The 25,299-nt window shown below is 45.7% G+C and overlaps 1 protein-coding gene across 1 annotated transcript in view; it reads left to right on the top strand.

Annotated features, from left to right (window-relative positions):
- Pcp4 (Purkinje cell protein 4) overlaps positions 1-25,299 on the top strand; it is a 59,488-nt gene that overhangs the window by 16,939 nt on the left and 17,250 nt on the right. The window contains exon 2 of the mRNA XM_032900362.1: positions 11,478-11,529. Coding sequence (XP_032756253.1) covers positions 11,478-11,529 — 52 coding nt within the window. The remainder of the gene's footprint in view (positions 1-11,477; positions 11,530-25,299) is intronic.

Genomic DNA, 25,299 nt, shown 5'->3' with positions numbered 1-25,299 from the left:
GTGGTGAACGTCAAAAGCCTGACTGCGCTCACTGCAAATGACCATCAAAGTCAGGACAGAGGCTTTCTGTTCTTTATTGACGGATTGCCTTGCTTTACTTCTAGTCAGGAGCTCATCTTCCTGCCTCAGCCTCTTGAGCAGTGGGGTCATAGGTGCCACCATGCCTGGCCCCTCCTCCAGAGGTCTGTGTGACAACATTCTGTAGCTATCTGGAGAAACATCTGACACCTTAGAGCAGGCGCCGAATGCGACTTGGGACTGGCACTGGTCTTGGCTCTAGGTGGATTACATCCTCTCTCTGTAGATCTTGTGAGCCTTCACCCTGGAAAGCTCACATTCTGAGGTACACGGCATTGAACACTCATTGCTACAAAACTTATGGTGAGGTTCACGGAACATGAAGGACCACCCAGAACCTTCTACGCTGTCTTTTTGTGGTGAGATAGCAGCAGTGATGCTCACTGCTGTGAATCTTTGTCAAGCTAAGCTGAGTAAACAAAGCCAGGTGTCTTTATAGGTACAGAAAAGATACATGGGCATGGCAGCTTAGGGCTATGCACTCCAAATGAGCTTGGCAGCATGGTCCAGAGACCATTGACTTAGATCTGCTCTTTTAGATTGCAATGCACAGCTGTGGCAACATTGTATCTATATGGCATACAGCTATTTTTATAGAAGAGAGACTATACATGGGCCCACGAACAAAAGACACCATAAAATATCCTGAGATATCCCCGGAACTTCACTGTGGTTGTGCTTACTTGGGTTGTAAGTGATATTTTTGCTTTCTTCCTTGAACACAGACCCGGGGAAGTTCTAGATGACTATTCCACTTTAACACATAGAAAAGAGTAGAGAAGACAGGCAGAATTAAAGGTTCTGGGGTCGTCGTGGTGATGATGGTGGTGGTGGTGGTGGTGGTGATGGTGGTGGTGGTGGTGGTGGTGGTGATGGTGATGGTGGTGATGGTGATGGTGGTGATGTGGTGGTGATGGTGGTGGTGATGATGGTGGTGGTGGTGGTGGTGGTGATGGTGGTGGTGGTGGTGGTGATGGTGGTGGTGGTGGTGGTGGTGATGGTGGTGATGGTGGTGATGGTGGTGGTGGTGGTGGTGGTGATGGTGATGGTGGTGGTGGTGATGGTGATTGTGGTGGTGATGGTGGTGGTATTGGTGATGGTGGTGGTGGTGGTAGTGGTGATGGTGGTGGTGGTGGTGGTGGTGGTGATGGTGGTAGTGGTGGTGGCAGTGGTGGTGAAAACACTAGTTTTTAAAAGTGTGTGGAGCTCTGAAAGTGCTCAGTAAAGTGAAAACTGCAACCGTGAGACAGAGGATGTGACAAATTCCATTGTGATAACTCAGGAGCACCTGTAAATGAGGGTCTCTCTGAAGGCGTTTGCTGGAGCTACTGGTGTGACATTTAATTCCCTCACACAAAGGTCAGGCGCAGGTGCTTGGAATAGAATTGGTATTTCAGGCAAATTTCAGCCTTCTGCGAGTTGAGAATCAGGACACAGATAAAGAAGAGCAAAGGTGAGCATGCCCACCTCATCATTTCTTCATTTCTTTTTAAAACCCTTTTTTTTTTCTTAAAAAAAAAAACCCAAAACCTTTCCAGCTAAAGTTTTCTTTTGACATTAATTTCTACTCCTTTAGGGATTAAATTAGCAGAGCTCTTAGTGCTCAATTTTTGGAATGTTACTAGAGGAGTTATGACTTAAAAATATCAGCGGCAAGAAATTAAAGCTTTTCTCTCCTCGTCATAAAATGTGGGCATAAAAGTCTCTCCTGCTCTCCACACAAACTCGGGGACTTTGATGGGAAAGGAGCCTTTAATGACATGCGTTTGATGTTCCTGAGAAGCCACTCACTTAATGGTCCCAGTGCCCCAAAGCGCTCATCAGCAACCTGCTGGCCAGTCCAGCTGCCGTCTCCCTGGTTCTCACCTCAGTCACTGCAGGCTTTGCTCCTCAGGTCGTTTAGACCCTGAACATCTAAGAGGCTCCTGATCCTTCATCAATAAAACATTAAGTGTAATGCTGAAGAAAACACGCCTTTTGTTTCCTTATAAACAGGGCGATCAAAAGCGGGAGCAGGGGAGAGACTCTTAGAAGGGCTCCCTGCGATAATTGGGGAGGCTTCTCGTTTGATTTTTCTCCAGTGTGGGGTTTTGAGTCGGCAGAGAGGCTGTAATATCCGAACCGTCATTGCCTCGGTGTGCAACACGCTATAATGGCATGCAGATTTGAGCTTCTCCCTTTATATATGAGTCATGAGAGGGATGGCTTGTGAAGATGCTGCTATGGTAGGGGATCTGGAGACCGTAAAGCTCTCAGAAATGTGGCTCTCAAGACTCTGACATTTCGGAAGACAGTACTACAGGGAAAAATAACAAGAGAAAGTGCATCATAGTGGTGCACTTGGTGGGGGATGCAGGCTGGTACAAAGTGGCTAGCAAGAACTTTCAATTAGGACAATAATGTGAATGGTTCCTTCCTTCCTTCCTTCCTTCCTTCCTTCCTTCCTTCCTTCCTGCTGTCCATCTGTCTGTCTGCCTGTCTATCTGTCAGTCTGTATTTCTTTCTGCCTTCCTTCTGCCCATTTGTTCTCTCTCTCTCTCTCTCTCTCTCTCTCTCTTTCCTTCTTCCTTCCTTCCCTCCTTCTTTCCTTTCCTTTCCTTTCCTTTCCTTTCCTTTCCTTTCCGTCTGTCTTTCTGCTCCCCTCCCTCCCTCCCTCCCTCCCTCCCTAGACTCTAAGCAACTCCTTGGTAGACAGAGGCCGATAGAGACCAGAGATCAAGAAGGGAAGGCAAAACACTAAAGAGTTTCTTGCAACAAGGGCTCATATTCTCTTTGCATGGGGAAGCCACCATTACAGATGTTGGGAGAAGAGCTACACTCAAGGTCTAGGTCCTTGAAATGTGGCCAGCTGGGGCCAGCTGTGAATATCTTTCATCCCTAGTGGGTGGGACTGAGACAGAAATGCTAGCTGGTGGGTAGCCCTCTGCTTACAATCTGCTGTAGACAGGAGACTGTGTCCCCTGTGAGTGAGAAGCCTATGCCCAGACCTTTGACCTCAGGTGTTCTGGGCTCAGAATTCTTACATGTTAGGTTGGTTGCTTTTCTCTCTTTGACCGACAGATTGTGAGTCAGCCAAAATGGAATCTCTAGGCCCTTCTAGCCCAGGCCTGGCTCAGTGAAAGTAAAAGCAACTGATCTGGGAAGAGTCACTACCCAGAGTGGGCTCTTACTGCGACTGACCTTGGCTTTGCATGCCAGTGAGTGTTCTTGATTGTCCTATCTGCTTGCTTGCTTTCCTAAAAATATATGTCTTTATGAATGTATGCCATGTGCATGCAGGTGCCTGCGGAGGGCAGAAGAGGGTGCTAAGAACAGGAGTCACAGACAGCTGTGAGCCACCCAGTATGGGTGCTGGGAATGAAAGCCTGGTCCTCTGTAAAAGCCATACTCGTTCTTAACCCCTGAGCCACTTCTCCAGCCTCCTGATAACTTACCTTTAAAATGAACCTTTAATTCCTGAGCCAGCGTGACACTAAGTCCTCTAACTGGGGATTTCTCTAAGTAATCAGCCAGAGGAAGCTGATTCCATGCCCATGAGCATCCATTTCCTTCCACCCATGAGGAGCTTGGCAACACAGCTGAGAAGAAATTTCTCTGTATTCCCCCATAAGCCCAGTTCCCTGGTATAAGAATCATTTGCCTTTTTCCAGAGTTCTGAAAGTCAAACTCAGATAAAATCTCCTTCCAATGTTTGGTGGCTAAGGAGGAGGCAGGAGACCTGGGTCTGTGCAGCCCTGAGGAGTTTAGGGGTGACCTGTGTACTTAACTCTCCAGGAGGCTCCTTTTCCTTAGCAAAGTGAGGTTTGAAAGGGATGACTGTCCAAGTAAATGGTGTATCACCAAATTAGATATCAAACTAAAGAATTCAGATTTACCCACAAATGTTGTAGACCTTCCTTCAGAGAGTATCCCTGAGCTACAACTTGGATTCTTATTTTTCTTAAAACATCATCATCATCATCATCATCATCATCATCTTCTTCTTCTTCTTCTTCTTCTTCTTCTTCTTCTTCTTCTTCTTCTTCTTCTTCTTCTTCTTCTTCTTCTTCTTCTTCCTCCTCCTCCTCCTCCTCCTCCTCCTCCTCCTCCTCCTCCTCCTCTTCCTCCTCTTCCTCCTCTTCCTCTTCTTCTTCCTCCTCCTCCTCTCCTCCTCCTCCTCTTCCTCCTCCTCCTCTTCTCCTCCTTCTCCTCCTCCTCCTCCTCCTCCTCATCCTCCTCCTTCTCTTCCTTCTTCTTCTCCCCTTTCCTCCTCTTTTTTCTCCCCCCGCCCAGTGTGTGTGATGGTATACTGTATAGGTCAGAGGACATCTTCCAAGAGTTGGTTCTCTCCTTTCTTCCTCTGAGCTCTGGGGATCACAGTCAGGTCTGCAGGCCTGGAAGGTGCCTTTACTTGCTAAGATATCCTTCCACTTCCCATTGTTTCTTTTTGAGACAAGGTCTCATGCAGCTCAAGATGGTCTATAACTCACTGTGTAGACCAGACTAGCCTTGGACTTATAACCCTCCTACCTCAGTCTACCAAGTGCTGGCTTTATAGGGCTGTGTCCTCACATGGAGGCTGCACCCCAGATTCAACCAGTGGGAATTCACATCATGTTTCATACTCTTCAGACTTCCAGAATTAAATGTGCCATTTCCTGAGGATGTGCTTCTCATGCTAGAGGTGGAGCTGTATGCACTCAGACAGATGAGTTTCCAAGTGAGCCCCGTGTCTCAAGTTGCAAATTAGCATGAATAATGACACCACTTTTGCTAATGTGGCCTCTCGTGTGCAGTACAAATGGAACGCTGATGTCACAGGCACGGACAACAAAGTGGCAGATGGGCCTGTGACATTGGGAGTCTAGAAATCATGTAACAAAACTCAGGAGGCAGCAGCAGCCACTCTTAACCTGTACCTGTGTGGTTCGTGATGCAATAGATCAGGTTTTAATCACTGCACGGCATTGGAGTAATTTTCTGAACTGTTGGGGTCACTGGCTTTCTTGAACTAAGGTTTCTATCTTGCATTAAAGTATTTCTCTGCATTAAAGTATCTATCTTGATGACTGGACTTCTTGGTGTGCCTGTGCATTTTGTCCCTGAGACAAAGCCCAGGCCATTCATCTTGCCCAGGGTGGTTATTCTATAAGCAAGGTGGTTTTGCAGAAGACTACCGAGAGAAGAATGGGATAACATCTCTTGATAACAGAGATGTTATCAAGTTCATCATGCTCAAATCAGGCATGATCGGGATTTTCAGGAGAGATCATCAGGATGTTGCGGAGTGCTTTAGTGATGTTTTAGATGCTTTGCCTTGCTACTCTGTGTGAGGCAGCATTGTCAATGTGTGTGCTCCTGACTGCGGCTTAGAAGTGGTCAGACCTATGTCAATATTCATCATTAGCTCAAAGTACACGGACAAACAAACCCAGGGCCAACTATTTCCTAGAAACTGATATGATCTGTTCAATAGCTATGTGAAGCATTCATGGTTCTGTGATGTGGCCACCACGGTTCACCCACTGAAGCTTGTGTGCTGAGTCATTTGCCTCTCGTGAGCCACTGCAGACCTTACCTGTGAGGATGTCTGCAGCTACCAGTTCTCTGTGGGCTTGGGCGTTTGCACGATAGCAGCTCATCATTTCCCACCCTCTCCAAACACCTCCATTACCACCTCCCTTCCCCCTGAGGCTTCCCCCATCAGCCCACACCAGGTGAGACTGTACAGTTCGAAGGCATTGGGAATTGGTGCTCTGTGGGGCATCTAGGATCAGTGAGAGACAGAAGTACTGGGTGATCACTCCTGTGCCTTCTCTGTCCCTCACCCATCCCTACTCACAGCCTGCACAGTTCTTGAAGGTGACCTGGATCTAACCACGGCCAACTTGAAAAACATCCTGATAGCTTGTGCCTCTGTCCACTCCTCCCACCCTTCCCTTCATTCATAGCATCGTCTTCACTAAAACTCATAGCTCAAACGGTACTTACCTCAGGGTCTGCTTTCTGGGAAATCCAGGCTAACACACACACACACACACTGCACTCATTCACACACACATCACACACATCACACGCATGCACACACATATACATACATGCACACACATTCACACACACACATCTCTCACACACATCCCACATACATATCTATCTCACATACACCCATCTCATACACACAGAGACACACATCATACGCACATACACGTCTCTCACACATTTCTCTCACACATGCACACACATGTCATACACATCACTCTCACACACCCCTTTGCACACACAAACACAGACAGACAGACACACACACTACACGTAACAACACACATATCGCACACATCACACATCCATATCTCTCTCACATACACACATATCATACACACATAGACATGCATTATACACACATGCACATCTCATACACGTCACTCTCACATACCCCCGCCACACACAAACACACACATGCACACACTTCCCAAAGATCTTGCCACAATGAGACTGTCAGGAAAAATTACTTCAAAAGTCGCATCTTAAGACTACTTCTCTTGCCTTTTAATGGATACTAGAAATACATTAAACTATCAAAAGAAACATTTAAAGGGACAGGCCTCTTTTATACCTGCAATTGTTGCTTTGGTTCTTTCTAGTTGAGTCTTCATTAAATTCTTAGTTGTTCTGTTTTTATTAGTGAGCATTGGTGGGGAAGGAAAACTTCATTTCCATGTTGCTTTGGGAAGCATCTACAGAGGGCTAACCTAGAGCAATGGCTCCATCTAGGCCTCTCTGTTCTTCTATCCCTTATTAAACTTCTTAGACACATCCCACTACTAACCTGGGGCTGAGCAAAAGGGGACTTTCCCATTGTGCTTTTGAAGTCATGTGGGTATTTAGCAGGTTCTAATTGTGTCTTAAGGTCAATATTAAAATTGGTGGCTTCAAGGACTCCATAGCTCAAGAAGCCCAGTGGCCTGGTCATTTGTATGTTGACAGCAAAGCTGGGTTGAATGTCACATCCCACAGAGGGAGGTCTCTGTGATTCCAGAAGAGGTTTCTGCAGATGATACATGGCTTTAATGTGTGTGAAGAGGAAACTGTGCACTAGACAAGGACAGTCACAGAGCTAGCTTCTGTAGCAAGGAAGGGATGCTGGCTTCAGATGGCAGATGGAGGAAGAGGCTGTCATTCTCTCAGACGTTTGTCCTATGGAGCAGGAGTGTGTCTGTGGGGATGGAAAGCACCAGCAGGTCCCACTTGGCTCATTTTATGATCGTAGACTTGCTAGGATAGGATGAGGCAGGTGGTGAGCAACAGAGGACCTGAATGAGAACACCTGGTCCAGTACAAGGAGCAGATACTAGACTCAGAGTCTCCTGGGACTGGGACGATGAGGTCCCAGGGTGCAGGTTTTGTTGTGGTTGGGGTGGAGGTGGACTTCTGGCTTCTAGGAGCACTGCCCCTACCTTCGGAAGAGACAATGAGCAAATCCTCATGTGTGTCGTCCCCTCCCATTCTTGGTTCCATAGCCTCAGACTAATTCTCTAGAGGCACCAGAAAACACCCAATTAGATTGTGGTAGGACATGTCCTCAAAACTCTCAGACATACTAGTGTTTGGGTTTCTGGGATATTCTGAAAGTATATTTTTAATATCTGATTTTAATTATGGTAATTTGGCAATTTGAATGGTAAATTGTAGCTAGGTATATTTGCTAGAGTGACCTTTCTCTGCCTTCTGCATATGCTAATCTATTAAGTTATGTGGCCATCCAAGCTGGATAACAGTGGGGACATGCCTGATATCATGAGGCTATTCCTGATTTCCTAGCAAAAGACTCAGAATTCCCGAATCTGAAGCCAGGATTTGCCTGTTCACTGTGTTCATTTCCTTTACTGCTGAATGTGATTATAATAGGTTATACTCATGATGTTTTGTTCAGCAGGTAGAGGAGTCTCAGGATGATGGTGTCATGGAGCTGGTGGTGGATGAGTTTAGGGGTGGAATGAAAAGGCTGCTTCTTTCCCAATGAGTACTTCTATCCCTTCATGAAAAATAAAATTTTCTTTGCTTCTCCTTTATGACCTTTGTCTGTTTATCTATTCACTCGCCTACCCATCTATCCACTCATCTACCAACCATCTGTCTATCTATTATCCATTAATCTATCCACCCACTCATTCGTCTATCTACTCATCCATCCATCCATCCATCCATGCATACATCATCCATCCATTTATCCATCCATCTGTTCAGCTATTAACCCACCCATTGATTTGTCGATCCATCTATCCATCCATCTATCCATCCATCCATCCATCCATCCATCCATCCATCCATCCATCCATCCATCCATCTGTCCATCTGTCCATTGACCCATCCATTGATCCATCTATCCATCCACCAATCTATCCAGCCATTGGTTCATTGATCTACCTATTAATTGATACATCCGTTGATCTGTTGATCCGTCCACCCATTATTCTATATATCTATCCATTCACAACACAGCCATTAATCTATCCATTGATCCATTGATTCATTAATCCATCCACCAGTCCATTCATTGATCAATCTACCCATTCTTCTAGACACACAGTCATTTATTTCAGCATAGTTTAACTCTGGTTCTTGTGCTACATATAAACTTAAAACAACCTTTAGCTATCCTACTGTTCAGACCTTTGCTATTGGTCAGGCTACTTCTTCCTATAATCCAAGTGTTCTTGATACCTCTAACCTGTGGGTGCTAATGAGGCCACATTAGCCTTAAGACATGAATTCCCTTCTTTGGTCTCCCTAACTGTAGTGGTGGATCAGGAGAGAGAGAGAGATGTGATACATAGTGTGAAGGGATTCTCCCACACAGTGGCTAGGAAAGGGAGCTGAGCACCTAGTCTTTGGGTTAAAATCCTGGCTCAGCCCTTCTCAGCTTTGTGGCCTTGTGCAAAGTTCTGCTCTGTGACTTAGGCTAAAATGGGTAAAGCAAGGCTGGTGAGAACACATACCTCATTAAAGACACTGTCACAATTCACAAAGTTGGTGTTGTCTGACAGCCCCAGGGCCTAGACTCGACCCTTCACTCCTTAGTTCAGGGACACCTGCCATTCTATACAGTAGGACAGTACAATGAACATGTGTGAGGACTAGACTCTGAGGATATAGAAACTTCTGGGCACTCTCCACCGAACTCAGTCTTCCTTTGAAAATGCCACTGCATCCTTGAAGCAAGATGCTTCAACGACATGTGCTTTTTTTCTGTCAGGATCACTTTCTTCTGATCAGAGACAGCATCTCCACAGACAACTCTCAGCTCCATTTTTCTTCCATCATATAAGAGCTGACACAAAGACCCCGTCTTACCAATCCTCGGAGAATGACTCCTTTCTCTTCCCTCTGCGAATCTCATTTGGTCTTCCTCGGGTTTCTAAAAAGCGATCTTTTGTGGAGCCAGGTGGCATTTGCAGTATCTGAAAGATATTGGTGTTTAAGGCGTTTTAAGAAGACGGGCCCGAGCCTGCACCCACTTTGCACTTGTATTTCATTTAATTTGTCTTTATTCTGCCGTGGAAAAAATCTCACCTTTCATGCTGCACAGTTTCCCTTTTATCTTCTCCTATCTATGAATTATTCAGGGAAGGGCTGAGATAGTGGGCTTGTTCATACCCAGGGTGGCTGCTGCATCCCTGATTTGGGAAGTTCATTTTCATCAGAAGCCACACATTTACCAGCTTTGTGTGACAGAGGACTCGAGGTAGCATCAGATTAAGGACAGATGAAAAGAAATGGCCCTTGGTGCCTGTACATCTGCTCTAGGCAAGGAACGTGCTATCTGGTTTAAATTAAGCTAGTTGTGTTACAGCTTCTGCCAGGTAGGGGAAGATACCATGGCAGGGATAATTGATGTCTGGCTGGAGATTGAATGCTGGTGAGTCTTTCACTGTGGAAGCTCAAAGGTTCCAAATTCAATATGAAGAAGGGGCCAGCCATTCTGCGATCTTTCTTGTCACATCGTCTCTCCTCTCCATTCCTTCCAGAGAGGTGCTTGCCTCACTGAGTGGAGTACAGCATCTCTGACCAGGTGGATGTCCGTTTTCTGCTTGACAGGGATGTAGGATTGAGGGCACTGGTAAAATATGAGGGAGGTACCCTTTAGTGTGCTCTCTTGGGGTTATCCTTTGCTCAGGGTAGTAAGCATTTGGGGGACATTTAACTATACTGACATCCATAGGCATCATTGACTCTGTTTATACTGATTAGAACCTGGATCTGTGTTCCATGAGTCACCATTGACTAATGATGCAAAAAATTTCTTTTGACAACATTGATCATTGAAGGATACTGATTCTACCCTCCTAGGAGATGGTTTTGAGGCTGGAGTCTTGGACCCAGGTATAAACTCTGAGGCTACAATTATTTCTTAGGGGTCACTTAGTGTGGTTTGTTCTTTCTGGTGGCTGTCTGTCTGTCTTTCCAAGACCCCTTTACTGTAGTTACGTCACAGTGATAATTTCCACAGGGCACCATTTTCTGGGAAAGGCACCCAGGTTCCTGCAACTCATTGGTACTATGACCTTGCTTCCTAATCCCTACTTCCTTCTCCTGGAAATCATTTCAGTCTCCTCCTGTGTTTTCAAGTCAATGCTTCTGATAATTGTTAACTCTGATAATTGATAATTCTGACAATTGCCAAATACTTGGGTTGACAGGATACATCTTCCTCCCCGGATCAGGATAACTGCCACAGTGAACTTCGAAGGGACACGCCTTCTGCTTACACATGTTACGTTTTAACACATTCTTCATGGAATCTCCCAGATTGATGCAAATCTAACCTTAAAAAGTATTTCTTCATGCTGAGTTTAGTTAGGGATGACTAAGATCTACTGCAAACCGGCACCAAACTGTCCAACAGTAAAGAGTATGTTTCAAAATAACACATAGTGCACTTCATACTTCTTGCCAGACTGGACAAGGGAAACACCCAGGACAGGCTCAGACAGTGACAGATAAAGTGGATCAGCATAGGAGGAATGATGGATGGGATGAGCACAGGAGTCCCCTGTGCCTGTCAGGAGAACAGTGGTGTGAGGCCAGCCTCGGCAGCCCTGCGGTTGGCACACAGCCTTGGCTACTTGTCTCCTGTTTGGATTGGATGCTCAATCAACAATCCTTGCTGTCTGGCCTTCTGCGCAACTCCTGAGTTGCATTCAGCCGTCAGTGGGCTCCGAGGGAGGTGGCAGGTGACTTCAGCATGTCCTTGTCGGGAGTTAGTTTCATGGTCTCACCAGTACTGTGCTCTAACTCCCTAAGCTATTATGACCCCAATGCAAAAAGAGATATTTGAATTAGCAAAGAGGCAAAACAAAACAAAACAAAACAGTCCTAAATACATCTGACCGTTTCTTTTTCTTTTCCTAAAATGTTTTTAGAGACAAAGTGCTGGAGCGACCAATGGAAAAGACAAGACGTCAGGAGATAATGGTAAGATGGCCAGAAAGGTCCTGCTGCCTCCCCTCTCCCAACTGCATCTTCCTGGGCTCCCGTGTCTTCTGATGCCTTCTACCCACATCAGCTTGCGGTTCATGCCTGTGCTTTGGTTTATAGTGGCTTTTAGCAACTCACAGTAAGCCCTATGGTCCAGCTTTAAAAGAAAAACTGAACAAGCTAAATGTAATTCTAAGAGCAGTTTCCCTCCCAGAAGAGGACTCTCATTTTGAGCAACATGTTAATTACAGTGCAAATATAGTTCTCTGCTTCCTTCATTAGGGTTGGTGAGAATCCACCCTGAGTTGTCGTGAGGCAAAAGTGAGACCAAATGAGATAAGTGCTTTGCAAACTGTGAAATGCTCGACTCCTGGAGGGATAGCGGGAACCCACTTGGGTTCTGCCCTTCGGAGCGCACAGAACCCAGTACTGTTCTCTGGGTGCTGCTGAGGCAGGACTCTCCTTTGTACTGCAGACAGCCACCCACAAATAAAACCAGAGGCTACTTGGAACATGTGTCTCCCATTTTTTCCAGGCTCCATTATTATCCTTAGTTTCAGGAATAGGCTTCAGATTTTTATGGAAACTAAAGAGTGGTGTGGAAGACTGGGTTGGGACACAGGACACTCTGTCGGGGTGACCCCTTTACCCACAAACCCTGAGGGATAAAAGATTCTGGATGTTCTAAAACTGGGAATCACAAAACATGATCTCCTTTTGTGGAAAACCTCTCTCGCCTCTCTAAACGGGTAGAACTGATGCAGATAACAAACGAGACTCGAGTGGAGAGCGTCCCTCTAATCTCTGCCGTCCTGGTTAGGGTTGAAGCTGTTGAGGCAGAAAAGTCATCTTACTGCTGTGTGGACAATGACCTTATCGGAGTTGGGACGAGAAGGAAAGATGATAGGTCTTTCTCGAACTTGAGGTTGCCTCATATTAGGTCCAGAACATTTCTGTCTCCTGTGCATGTGGGAGACGTCAAGAAGGTCAGAAAGCTGAGGAGAGAGCAAGATAGAGTTTAAAAGGGAGGAGGAAAAGTCAGAGCTACTGGTCCTAAATGAGGAAGGACCATCTCTCATTGAGGCGCCTGCTGATTTTCCTCCTCTTAGCCACCTGCCAACTGAAGCTTGTATCCACAAACTCTCCCAGTCTTAGGACCTTGGCCCTTACAGTTGAAAGACTCCTCAGATTTCCCAACTTCTTACTGGAACTTTTCTGTAACCTCAAGGGTGCTAGAAATCCCTCGCAAGCCTCTAGTGCACTCGGGCTTGTCTAGTGATGGTTCCTCTTCTGGACCAAAAATGGAGCAAGTTCTTAAAGTTTGCTTATTAGTAAGTAGCAATAAACATCCTACTTGTTAACTTGAGAGATTTTTATATATGAAAACCTATTTCAAAGCACGCAACATATTTAGTGCAAAGAGGGGTGATGTTTTATATTTCTTGCTAACGTTTGGCCAACAGAGGCCAGCTGGGTTTTTCTGTCCTCTTCTGCATTCAGTCTGAGGTAATGTCCTATGATGTGCAGCTTCTGGAAAATTCCACTATGTACCTGGGAGAGAACAAGATTTGAAAAAGGGAATAAAACTTTTTATGATCCTACTACATCTTTTATAATATCTTTTATGAGATTGTCCCTGGCCCATACTTTAAGCCTCCTGTTCCGGTATGAACCCTGGATACCTGAGTAGCCCGGATCCTGGCGGTGAGGCATGATGAAGGCTGAGTTAGCACCAGGTCTCCTCTGACCTATGCTGCTGCACACTGACTTTCTCCTGCCATGCCCCTGGCCCTTTGCGGGGGCAGCATGTCTGGATGCCCTGGGCTTTGTATCCACGGACACGATAGGCTCATATGGAGAGTGCACCTCTCTGCCATTCAAAAGCTGGGATTTTGGCCAATTAGAAGTTGGTTCACATCAATAGACATGGAGTGAGCCTCCTTTGGAGGTATAAAAATTAATCGAATGGAAAAATTCAAGATGCTGTGAATAAGGCTTTTCATTGTGTAAGCCTAGATATTCAAATAAATTTGTTTCTGAGTAGCAAAAAGAAATTAGAGATTATTAGATAATTATAGGATAATGGCACGGTGTCAATCCAAATTATTATAAACAAGGTATACCTTACTTTGAGGAAAAGCTGCTTATATACATTTGTATATGATACATTGTTATATTAATAAGCACTTGGGGCTTTTATCTCTAAAAACGAGCAAAGGCAGAGGCTAGCTGTACCCCCGAAAAGACCCTGCTAAAATGTTCTAGACGTGGATCAGAACACATTTCCCCAAAGAATCAAGGTTACTTAATTTCTTATTCACAAGATCCCGGATCTTGGAATTTCTGTTTTAGCTTAATATTAAATCACATTAAAATTCAAGTTATTTTACTCTGTCAGAGCAATTATCAAGGGACATCTATCATGTTAATGTATGTTTCCTGTTAATATCCAGTAAAGCTGCCTACGTGTGTTAAAGGAGCGAGGGAGGACCCTTGAGAACAGACACACGCAACATGAAGCAGCAAAAGGCTAGGAACACTGCATGGCTGTCTCTAATATTGTTAAAAACAGGATTTCCCAGTTAGTGCCTACGAGCCAACATGCCATTGTTCTAAGTATGGATTTAGTCGTGGCCTCCATTTGACATATAAAGCCACAGAAGACATGATCTATAGGTCTTGGAACAGTTTCTATCGCAAAACACAGTGCAACAAAGAAAGGGTCAGCCTTCTGGGCTCTGCTGATGCTGTGTTACTTAAGGCTGTCTCCAGAGGGTTATTGACTAGAGATTGGGTTACTGGAAATCCTTGTAGCTGACAGCATAACATCTTTTGATGTAAAATATGATACTTACCCATTTCTTACTGTCCTGAACACCCCTTCATTCTTCTTAGGTCCAGTTAAGCCCAGTCCTGAGCTCTCTCTCTCTCTCTCTCTCTCTCTCTCTCTCTCTCTCTCTCTCTCTCTCTCTCTTTCTCTCTCTCTGTGTGTGTGTGTGTGTGTGTGTGTGTGTGTGTGTGTGTGTGTGTGTGTGTGTGTGTTGGGGTTGTGCACATGGGTAGGTGCTTGAGGAGGTTGAGGCAACAGATCCGGTTGGAGCTGGAGTTGCAGATGTTTGTGAGCCACCGGATGGAGGTGTTGGGACTTGAACACAGATTCCCCTGGAAGAGGAGTAACTTCTCTTAACCGTGGAGCCGCTTCACTAACCCATGGGGGCAGCTTTTATTTTAAACAATAGGGCTATGATTTCTCTGGTATGTATTACACTCCTGTGTGTGCAAGTGCATTTGCACAGGTGTACATGTGTGTGGAGAGTATCTTCCTTTACCTTTTTTTTTTCTCTTCTTGAGACAGAGTCTTTCGCCAAACCTGGCCTGGAGCTCACTGATATTGCTAGGCTGGCTGGCCAGGGAGCCCTGGTGATCTACTCATTTCAATCTCCCCAAAGCTTTGTACACAAGACTGCGCTACCGAGCCCCAAAGTTTCATATGGGTCCTGGGGCTTGCTCTCAGCCCCTCACACATTTGCAGTGAGCACCTTTACCAAAGGAGCCATCTCCTTATCCTGGGCATTAAAATGTGGGTTATCCAGAGATTTCCAAGGCTCTATGGAAAAGAGATCCTAGGTTGTCTGCTGAATCAGGTGCTGGGAAACTTTGCTCCTGATGTAATTTTCCACTTCAGTGAAACAATAGTTCATGGCCCCAGTGACAGATCTTCTTAGTCTAGACAGCAAAATTAAATCCAAACATGTTTATAAATACAGACGCACAAAGCTCATTACGAATCACCTGCTAACTGTTGCTGAAGAATCTCTCTTTTCCGGATGTTTGATGTGTATGTAACCTGATATTAGTCGCTTAGAGAGACTTAGGTTACATTTTTGTATCGGAAGTAGAAAAATGGCAAGAGAAGAGCAGCTTCAGGGCAGGGGGGTGGGGTGGGGGTGGGGGAACCTTCTCATCCAAGGGAGAGATTTATGAGTAATGGCCCTTCTGAAAGGCTCTGCTGCTTGCCCAAGCTAAATTGAGTTTCTAAAACTGGGACAGAATTCTCCTGTCTCACTGAGCCATGATACATTGTTTCTAAGTACTCTGCTTTGAGAATGAAAGGCACATAAACCCACCTGACAGGAGAAAAAGATCTTTCAGGCCAGGAGCTGTTTTCCGCTCTGAAGGGCAGTGCCATGATGCTTACTCTGGGGTCTCTCTCAAGTTGCAGTTGTTTTTATTTTTGTTTGTTTGTTCGTTTAATGAGAGTGGGCAGTGCAGCCCCACCCCAGGCTCGTGCCCTGTAGGCGTGCCTCTTTTGGGTAGATGCTGCCAGTGAGAAGTTTCTAGTAGCTGTGAGGATATGAAGGGAGAAGGTGAGATTTTACCTGTTTGCACGGGCAGTGATAGTAAGGGAAGCCCTCTATTATATCAGGTCTTCTACCCATTTAAAGAAAATCCAAATCATAGGAATTCAAATGTATTTTACCTTTGCTTTGAGGGAATCCACCCACTGGTACACAAGGGTGTACTTTTCTTATTTTCCCATTACCAAGTAGGTGGAGAGAGTGACTGAGGACCTCCTTAATGCACACACACAGACACATATACTACCATTAAATTGAGTGTGAATAAGTTCAAATAAGAAACAGAATTCAACGGTACATGCCTAGCGCCCCTTGCTCTCTCTCCTCCCTTGGCTTCGGGTCGCCCACTAGCCGTCAACAGTCTTCTCTTTGTTCTTGGTGCATGACAGGTTATCAAGACCCACATACTGACGTGGGCCGATTGTGCCTGGGATCTGTTCAAGCCATCATGGTTTCCTTTGTACAAGCATGTGGTGTGAGGCCACATGCACAGGGGTAGGCAAGAGGTGACAGAGGGCTTGTTTCCATGCTCAGGAGAGAAGACCATTGTTGGGAGGTGCTGCCCAGCTGATGTTGCGTTTGTGTCTAGGATGCCTGGCAAGGAAGGTTAGAAGAAGGGACGTGATCTGGAAAGGCTACAAAATATCTGTGACCCCAGGTGCTTCTATAAATAGTGTGGCTGTACTGGGCTTTACACAAGGCACAAGCTGCCTGGGATGTCATTTTGGTGTTAGGAGCAACGGCAAGCATTTGGAAGATTGATGGTGATTGGATCGCTTGTTCCCACCAAGGATTAGACTCCACAAACATCTCAATACTGGACTGAGATCCGAGCTTCTCCAAAAGGGGCAGTACCAACCTGAGATACACCTCAGAAACATGTTGCTTCTAACCCAGGCTGCGCCTGGCTACGAAGTCATCAATTTCCAGTGTGTGATGTCTCCTAGGGCATTGAGCCTTTTCTATCTCTGCTACTGCAGGAAGCCCTGTGCTGCAGAAGCTGGGAGCCCCTGCAGGTGGACTGAGAGTGCAGCTGTGCATGCTGCAAACACACCAAGCCCTCAGGGTAAAAGAGCAGGATGCTCTGTCTCCATCCAGGCTCTCTTGTTGCATTTTCTTCTTTCTATTTGAAACAATCACTTCACACAGACACACACACACACACACACACACACACACACACACACCCCCAGTGTCTGAAACTCAGGGACCAGTCCTTTGTGCTGTTGTTGACTCTGGGCATTCTGTCGTCTGTATTCCAAGAGGAAGGGATGGATGCCCGAGGTTGCTCCTAATATTGATCCAGATGGAGAAAGAATGAAATTGGAATTGCTTATTAAGCCAAGGCCTTTAAACCATCAGGGTCCGCAAATAAGCCTGCCTCACTTGTAGTATTGTTGAACAAGTGGCTGATTCTGTGTGAAGGTTGTCTCGGGGATTTGTACTGACAGGATTTATTGCCATCAATCTGAGTTAGCAGAATGGCTTTTAGAAAGTTGTTTTGCCCTTTATGTGTGACTTTGATACACAGGGAGCATCTCGGAGGAACTTGATGCGTGCCGCCTTTGGAATGAGTGTATTTGACGTGTTTTTACCACGTGGAGGAACACAATGACCCCTCATCCTTCATTCTTTCTACCTCCTCTGTCTTTGTTCTACTTTTTCTCTCTTCTTCCTTCCTTCCCTCCCTCCCTCCCCAATTTCTTTCCTTGTTTCCTTTCCTCTTTTTGTCTTTCCCTTTTGACATTCAATAAGAAGACAAGACCAGCTGAATATGAAACTACAACCCACCTCATATGCCTTTAAAAAAAAACCTGAAATGGTAAATGATGCTGTTGGAGATCTTTCTAAGGCCACAAAAAGAAAAAACAAAATCACAATCTGGGAAAATATTAACCTCTGCCCTTTAGATCCTTTTCTCAAACAGAAGACAGGGCAGCTCCAAGTTCTGCTTATCGATTATTTGTCAATGAGAAAAATGCAATAATTTGGACATCTTAATGGACTTTCATTTGCAGCATCAGGGCTGGGCACCATCTCTCTCTATGAAACAGTACATGTTTTGGGTGAGCAGATCAGTACCGAGAGGCTAACACAAGCAGACAACACTGAAGCTTGGTTGTTTTATGTTCCTTTTCTCATAAGGGTCAAAAGAGAGGGGACCCCTTGCTCTGTACCCAGAACTAGTCTAGCCACTGTCTCTCTCCTCATTTAGAGTAAGATGATAGCTTAGCTTTGCTTATAACATGGATGGTGGCATGTTGTTCTAGAGTGGGCACTATGCAGACCAGAGCCTCCTCTGCATCTGATCCTACAATTTGTATGGAAATCATATTTCCTGTGTGCTTGCAATCCCCTTCCCCTCTCTCTGGTAAAGCAGTCCTAATCTTATTTGGGGAATTGATTTTTGCAGGCAGCAGCTTCCCAGAGGTGAGAAGCAGGTTGTGCTCTCCAGCCTGGGCTGTGTGATAAGGTGATTTAAATGAGTAAGTTTCACACTAGTGAGGCTTGGCAGGGAGCAGCAGGCACAGGGGAATTCCAGGGAGCTCCTGCAAGGGCAGCTCCCAGCAGGTAGAGTCTGATGTTCTTAGAGTGGGTCTCTCTCCTGAGCTAAACTATGTAGAATTGCATGGAAGCCTGGCTACCTCAGTGTCTCCAGTGGGTAGACGAAAGCTGGTTCACTCCAGTTTCAGGCTCAAGGGAGAAAGGTTCAGAAATTTAAAGAGGGAGCTCTAAATACATCGTTGGTGACAGCCCTTGGGGACTGCTGGGAGCTTATGTAAATTCTGCTGAACTAAGTGACTGGCTTCCATAGCATTCATAACGAGTAACAAGTCAGCTTCTGGTCAATATTAACCAATCATGAAGACTGGGCTCGATATTTTACTCGATTCAATCAAGAATTGGTATATTTCACCCTTCTACAATCTTATTCTCCCCTCCAAGGGGATCTCCCTGACTCAGAAAAAGACTGGCTTTCACTAGCTTTAGGCAGACTGAGAACTATGTTGGCTGTTAATCATGTTTTTAAGAATTACTTCTAAATGAGATGGTGGTGTCTTTGGCCCTGTGCCAAAATCGAGTCGCGTGGACTGGGCTGCGGCATGATGGCTTTGTCTTGTTGTTGGCAGGGGTGGGCAAGTGTCCAGCAGACCTCTCATGGCTACACAGAATGCAGAGGCCATGGGAAACACACAGCAGGGTTTGTCTTGAGAGTCCAGAAAACATCATCCCCAGCTCCAGTTCTGGAAGGAACGAGCGGGTTAGTCCTGCTCGCCCGTCCCACCGCCTCTCTCGTCCTCACCACCTCTCTCTTCCTTTCTGTTATTTACAAAGGACAGAGGCAGTGGCATGCACCACAGGTCTCAGTGAAGGATGGAAACTTGTTCCTTGTTTAAATGATTAAGCAGACCATCAAACCACACCCTCTGCAGGTGCTTCACGCAGCCCCCGTTGTCCGCTTATGAGGCCAGCTCATGCTGGGAATCATATCCAGAGTTTATTTTTAAAAAAAGTAATTAATCACACAACGTTCATTTCAGAGTCTATTTTTCTTTGTATCACTGCTAAGCTGCTATCTTGGGTCAACAGAGAGATAACTAAAGATTTCTCGGCATTAGCAATTAATTTGAGGACTTGAAATGGGTGGTAAAAAAATGGGTAAAAATTATTTGTTTGACTCAGAAACCTGTATCGAAGTGTACAGCTCATGGAAACTAAATCCTGGGGTTTACTTTGGAGACCTGGAAATATGCCTGGGCCACGCAAAACATCACCAAGTGGGTTACATGAGACCCTGTCTCAACAAACAATAAAAGAGACTGGGGAGTTGGCTTGGTCAGTAAGATGCTTACCACACATGCATGAAGACCTGAGTTCAGATCCTAGTACCCATATAAGCTGGGTGTCTCAGTATGTAGCTGAAGCAGAGACAGAAATTCCAAAAGTTTGTTGGCACAGCCAAATCGATGAACTCCAGGTTCATGGAGAAATCTTGTCTCAAAAAGTATGGTGGAGAGTAAGTGGGGAAGACAGCAGACATTGACCTTTTACCTCCGTGTGTATGCATGTGCACATACATGCTCACCTGCCACACACTTGTGAGGACGTCATGTGCATCTGCACACAAATGTGCACGGACGTATGCAATGCTGGGCAACTAGAAAGAGCACAGAATGCTTCAGCCGCTGAGCTTAAGCAAGCAGAAAGAACACTGAACTTCAAGTTTGGATGCTGATTCTCTGGCCATTGAGCACATCTAGACAGAAAAGGCACTCGCGATACATTGTTGCTTATAGAGCTCAGGGCCAAGTTGATCCCTACATGAGCACCCCCTGCCACACGAAGGGTGCTCTCCCTGACGAAGTACAAGTGGCTCCTAAGCCAAAATCGAATGCTACTCAGACAAGAGCTTTCAGAAGACACTGGAGAGCTCACAGAGCAGGAATACATTCAGCATAGGAAAAGCCAGATCAAGGAAAATAGAAGGGGATATTAATTGGGTTCTCATTAATTTCCCAAATGAGGTGCAGAAAGCCTGTCTGCTATTTTTATTTTAATGAGCTTGGCTGAGACTCCTGGATCCCTGTAGATGCTGGTTGTGGCTTTATTTGATTTCTTGCTTGGATCACACCTTGTGGCAGATTAAAGGTGGCTACCAATTACTTGACGGCTGGCAAAGCTTGCATCTGGGTGAGTCCTCAGACCGAGAGAAGCTAACAAAATGGATGCGTGTTAGTTTCTGGGCCTAGCCGCAGAGTTGGCAGCATCTATTTCTTGCTCTAAAGTCATCTATGGAAAAAGTCAGTTACCATATCAGACCCAGCTACCTTGGACTCAGACTTTGAGGACACCCAGGGTATCCATATGGAGTGACCACATGTATAGAGACCATGGGTTCGTGGTCATTCCGCCCATTGGTGAAGAGACATGGTAAAGAGTTCCTCAGACAGCTCATCTCTTCTCTCTCCTCCCTTCCATTCCTCTCTGCCCTTCTCCCTTTCTCTTCCTTTTCCTCCCCTCTTTACCCTCCCCTCTCATATCTTTCTCTTCTTTTATTCTTTTCATTCATTCACTCATTCATTCATTCATTCATTCATCCATCCATCCATTCATTCATTCAATATGCCCTGATCTACTGTGTATTACCTGATGATGGGATATTGTAAGACAGCCATGTTAAAGTGCCTGTTCGTGGTGTGTGTGTGTGTGTGTGTGTGTGTGTGTGTGTGTGTGTGTGTGATCTGTAATGGTGGATGATCTTTTGAAAACACCGAGAGTTCTCTAAATGGATGCTCTGCAAAGCCTGTACTGTTTAGGGACCGTCTGCAAAAGTGTGTGACAGAGTTGGGGGAGCACAAAGAAGAGAGTGTGGTGTCCGAGATTTACCATGAGATCTCATGGGGAGAATCCGGAGTCCCGAGGGGGTGTCAGGGCAGTTATTTGGACTTTGCAGCAACATGGCAGAGATGCGTGGGGCTGTTAGATTTAGTAAATTCAAGTACAGCATGTTCACTCAAATTTCCATTTCAGATGAGCTTAAAAATGTTTTTTTTTAAAATGGTACACCTCACGCAGTGTTGGGGAAATGGTTCTACCAACCCATTTTACATCTGAAATTAAAATTTCACTAGACATTCCATGTTGTGTCTGGCAGCCCCGGGAAATGAGCAATCGAACACTGTTTCTGACCAAAACTAGGGCCACCCACTGGGAAAATCCCAACCAAAGCCACCGAGCCATTGTCAGGAGGAGCAGCGAGAGCACTGGAGAGCGGTTAGAGAGGACAGGAACGGCAGTGTGGGCCCAGGGCCATGTTTCCCATACTATACCTCTCTCTCTCAGTGTTGGGTCAGGCCACTAAAGATGGAGCTATTTGTATTAACGTATGCAGCCTCACAGGGACCAAGCAGGGATGGCGATGTCATCCCACCTCAGGAAGAAAAATCCACAGTCTTCCTCATATGTGGATCCCAGCAGATAATGCCTGTGTGTATATTTGCAAACAGGCATAGGTATGGGGCTGGGATACAAAGACAACAAAGGGTGATATCAGGCGATGAGCACAGGAAGCACAGGTGGTCCTGGAGGGGACATAAAGCTAATTGCTTTTCTAGTTTTAAGTCTGTCACAGCTTTTTTTTTTTTTGTCAGTAAGTGTATGAATATATACTTGATACTGAAAATATGAAATCCCGGTGAAGTTCCACAGTTTCTGAATGACTTTTCGCACCCTGCAGAAGTTTATGGAGGTGTGTGGAGTTTGGGACTGGACAAGTGTTTATTTAGAAGCTATGTTACTCTAGCTGCATAATGTGAAATTATTAATTTATTTAATGTGTATGTGTGTGTGTGCGTGCCTGAGTGTATGCATGTGCATCTTGTGTGTGCTGTATGATGTTTTTTATTGGCAAATTCATTACAATAAAGTGACATGTGCATATATATACATATACATATACATGTACATGTACATGTACACATGCATATATATAGTGGATCCCAGGCAGCTGAGAAATGGAGAGAAGGGCAGAGAAAAACATTGCCCTGGCAGGTCAGGTTCCTTAGAGCAGCTTCTAGACTTCTGTAGCTGAGGACCACAGAGATCATACCTGGTGATCCAGAGCACAGGGGCTGGATCGGGAGTCCACAGTCAGTATACCATAGGAAAGCTGCCTTTCTGTGGGCTGATATCGAGCTGGGGACCCTATTCCCAGTAAAGGTGATTATGGAGAAGCTGTGCTGCTCGGTAGGGTTGTGGGCACAGCGAGGCAGGGCAGGTCCCTCCCCGCTACAGTCCACATCCGCTCCAGCAGCGATGCAGGGTAAGCGCAGTTCCGCCTCTGCAAGTGGCCATGCCCAGTGGTGATATAGACGTGGGACCCACAACCTTACACTGGTCCACAAGGAAAATGAGAACAAGTGCACCATTGGCTCCTGCTGGGACCCCCGCTGTGCCTTGTAGGCAGAAACTATGCTTCATGGGCTGATCTAAGGTATATTCAGCACCGATCTCTCCCAGTTTGCTGTTCCGGGAAGAGATGCTAACATTGGCCTTGACCTTGTTGGAGAGAACGAAGGAGCCATCTGCTCTCTTTTGGGTCCTTCATAGCTGCCTGAGCTTTGGAACCTTGATTTAAACTTCTAATTAAACCGAAGGATCTGCAGCTCAAAGGCATGATAAATGGCACATTTTCCTGTTAATCAAATATATCTTCTTTTAATCTCGTCCCTCCTCACTGTGTAGCTAAGAGAATTGCTTTTTTTCTCATACCATGTTGAGGGAAGAAAAAAAGGAATAGGGTCTCATTTATTATAAATGATCTCTGGAATATTCGAGAAGAGAGAGGGAGTGATTTAGAAGGTCACTGAATTGAAAGTGAACAGTTCATAAACTTGATTTCCCCAGCATTATTTTGAAGGTGCTTATTAGTATCGTTGTTGTAGTTTCAGACATTGTAGGTCGATACTTTTGTCTTTCCCTAGGCAGGTTTTCAAACATCTCCAGCCTCACAGCCTTCTGTTTATGGTACTCTGTTTGGGGTGACTCTTTTTTTTCTATCACATCTTTTGAGGAATTATCACCGTGCACAAGGTGACTCATTATTTGCACACCGCTAGATTTCATCTAATGGGGTTTAAAAAATCCTATTTCCCAGGCATCAGCGCAGCGAATAGAAGGGCTGGCTGCCTTGCGTGCATGACCTGACTTCCATCCACAGAACCCATGTGATAAGGAGCGAAGCCAGACATGGTGGCACTCCCTACAATCTTATACTGGGTGGTGGAGACTGGAGGATTTCAGGGATTCGCTGGTGAGCTGCCATAGCCTACTCAGAAGCCCTGAGCCAAGGAACGACCCCCATCTCCAAGAAACAAGATGGGCAGAACCCAAGGAAGCACAGCCATCCACCGGCTTCCACATGCATGTACATGCGCCCGCACATGTATATTCACACATGAATACACACGCAATTGCGTTTCCCTTGGAAGTTATCTTTCTCCCACTAACTAAATATGAGATACTTCTTAGTTAGTCTTGAGGTTCCAGGGTGTTCTGGGAGCCATCTCCTTATTGGTCTGACCCTTTCCCTTTCTTGCTGAGATCTGTGTGATGATGGGTTATCGGAAGTACACATCGCTGTGATGGATTCAGATCAAGGGGCAGAGATGTTGGTTCACATGAGTTTAGGAAACACTCCTGAAAAATCCCTGTTTACGCCGCGTGTGTGCCCACTGTCATTTCTGTGTGCGGCGACTGCGTTCTTCCATTTTCTGAGCACCTTCTTCCTTCCACACTGCCCTACCGCTGCAGACCCTGCTGATAACTGAAAATTGAGCCATGGCCTGGCATTCATTTAGGAAACAGTCTTCTCAGATACCAGGATATTTTTGCAGCTAATGCTGATGAGAGCAGTGTGATTTTTGGTCTGATGCTTCCCACTCTGGCAGCCAGCTCACAGAGCCAAGTGTCTCCGGGAAGGCTGTCTGTATCAACAGAGCCCGCCCCCCTACCACAGAGCATCACCAAATGTTTCGACCACAATTAGCTGGTGATTTCTTTCTGTTCCATCTTCGTGTGGACTGAGGGTTACCATGTTTCAGAGCAGACATAAACCCGTTGGCAGATTGAATTGGTAAATGCTCAGCAAAGTGCAATTTCCCTCCAGTCCATAAAACAGAAAGGGTTTTTATAGCGAGCTCTGATGATGGGCTGGGATACCAGAAATGGCCTGAGAAGTCGATTTTTTTGCTGATTACCAGGCACCTGCTGGTCACTGACAGAACGTTGGCTGCTCTGAGCTCTGTAGTCGTTTCCTAAGACTTTCTCAGAGGCAAATGGTTGGCCTAGACCTTTCTAGTCTGTCTGCAAGGTTAGCCGTCAGCATGCCCTCCCCTCCTTACCAGTACAAGTACATTTCAGCAGATGGCTCTAACTCTCTCTTTTCTTCCGTCATCCCCTCACTAGAGCAGCCCGAGTCTGCTCCCTCTGCAGCCTGGCCAGACTGCTACATCCGACTCTTTGTTTGCATCCAAAGGATCATCTACCATGATCCCAAAGTTTACTTTGTTTCTCTCATCCCATGCTACAGTATCTTATTCTGGACTCCCCTAAGATAGCCCATTGGATCCTTTCAGTCTCCACTGTCCACAGTGGGGCCATGTTGTCTCCTGTCTCATTCTGACACTTTAGGAGTCTATGACTGGCTCTCCTCTTTCCCGGAACAATCAGAACAAGTCTCCCGATCTTTTTTTTTTTTTTTTTTTTTTTTTTCGGAGCTGGGGACCCGACCCAGGGCCTTGCGCTTCCCCCTAGGCAAGCGCTCTACCACTGAGCTAAATCCCAACCCAAGTCTCCCGATCTTATTGTCATGTGCATGATGGTGTGTGTGTGTGTGTGTGTGTGTGTG

The sequence above is a fragment of the Rattus rattus genome, chromosome 4 (genome assembly GCF_011064425.1).
Source record: "Rattus rattus isolate New Zealand chromosome 4, Rrattus_CSIRO_v1, whole genome shotgun sequence".
In the NCBI taxonomy this organism is placed as follows: domain Eukaryota; kingdom Metazoa; phylum Chordata; class Mammalia; order Rodentia; family Muridae; genus Rattus; species Rattus rattus.
Note: the sequence above shows the minus strand (reverse complement) of the source record. Positions and strands in the feature narration are given on the sequence as shown.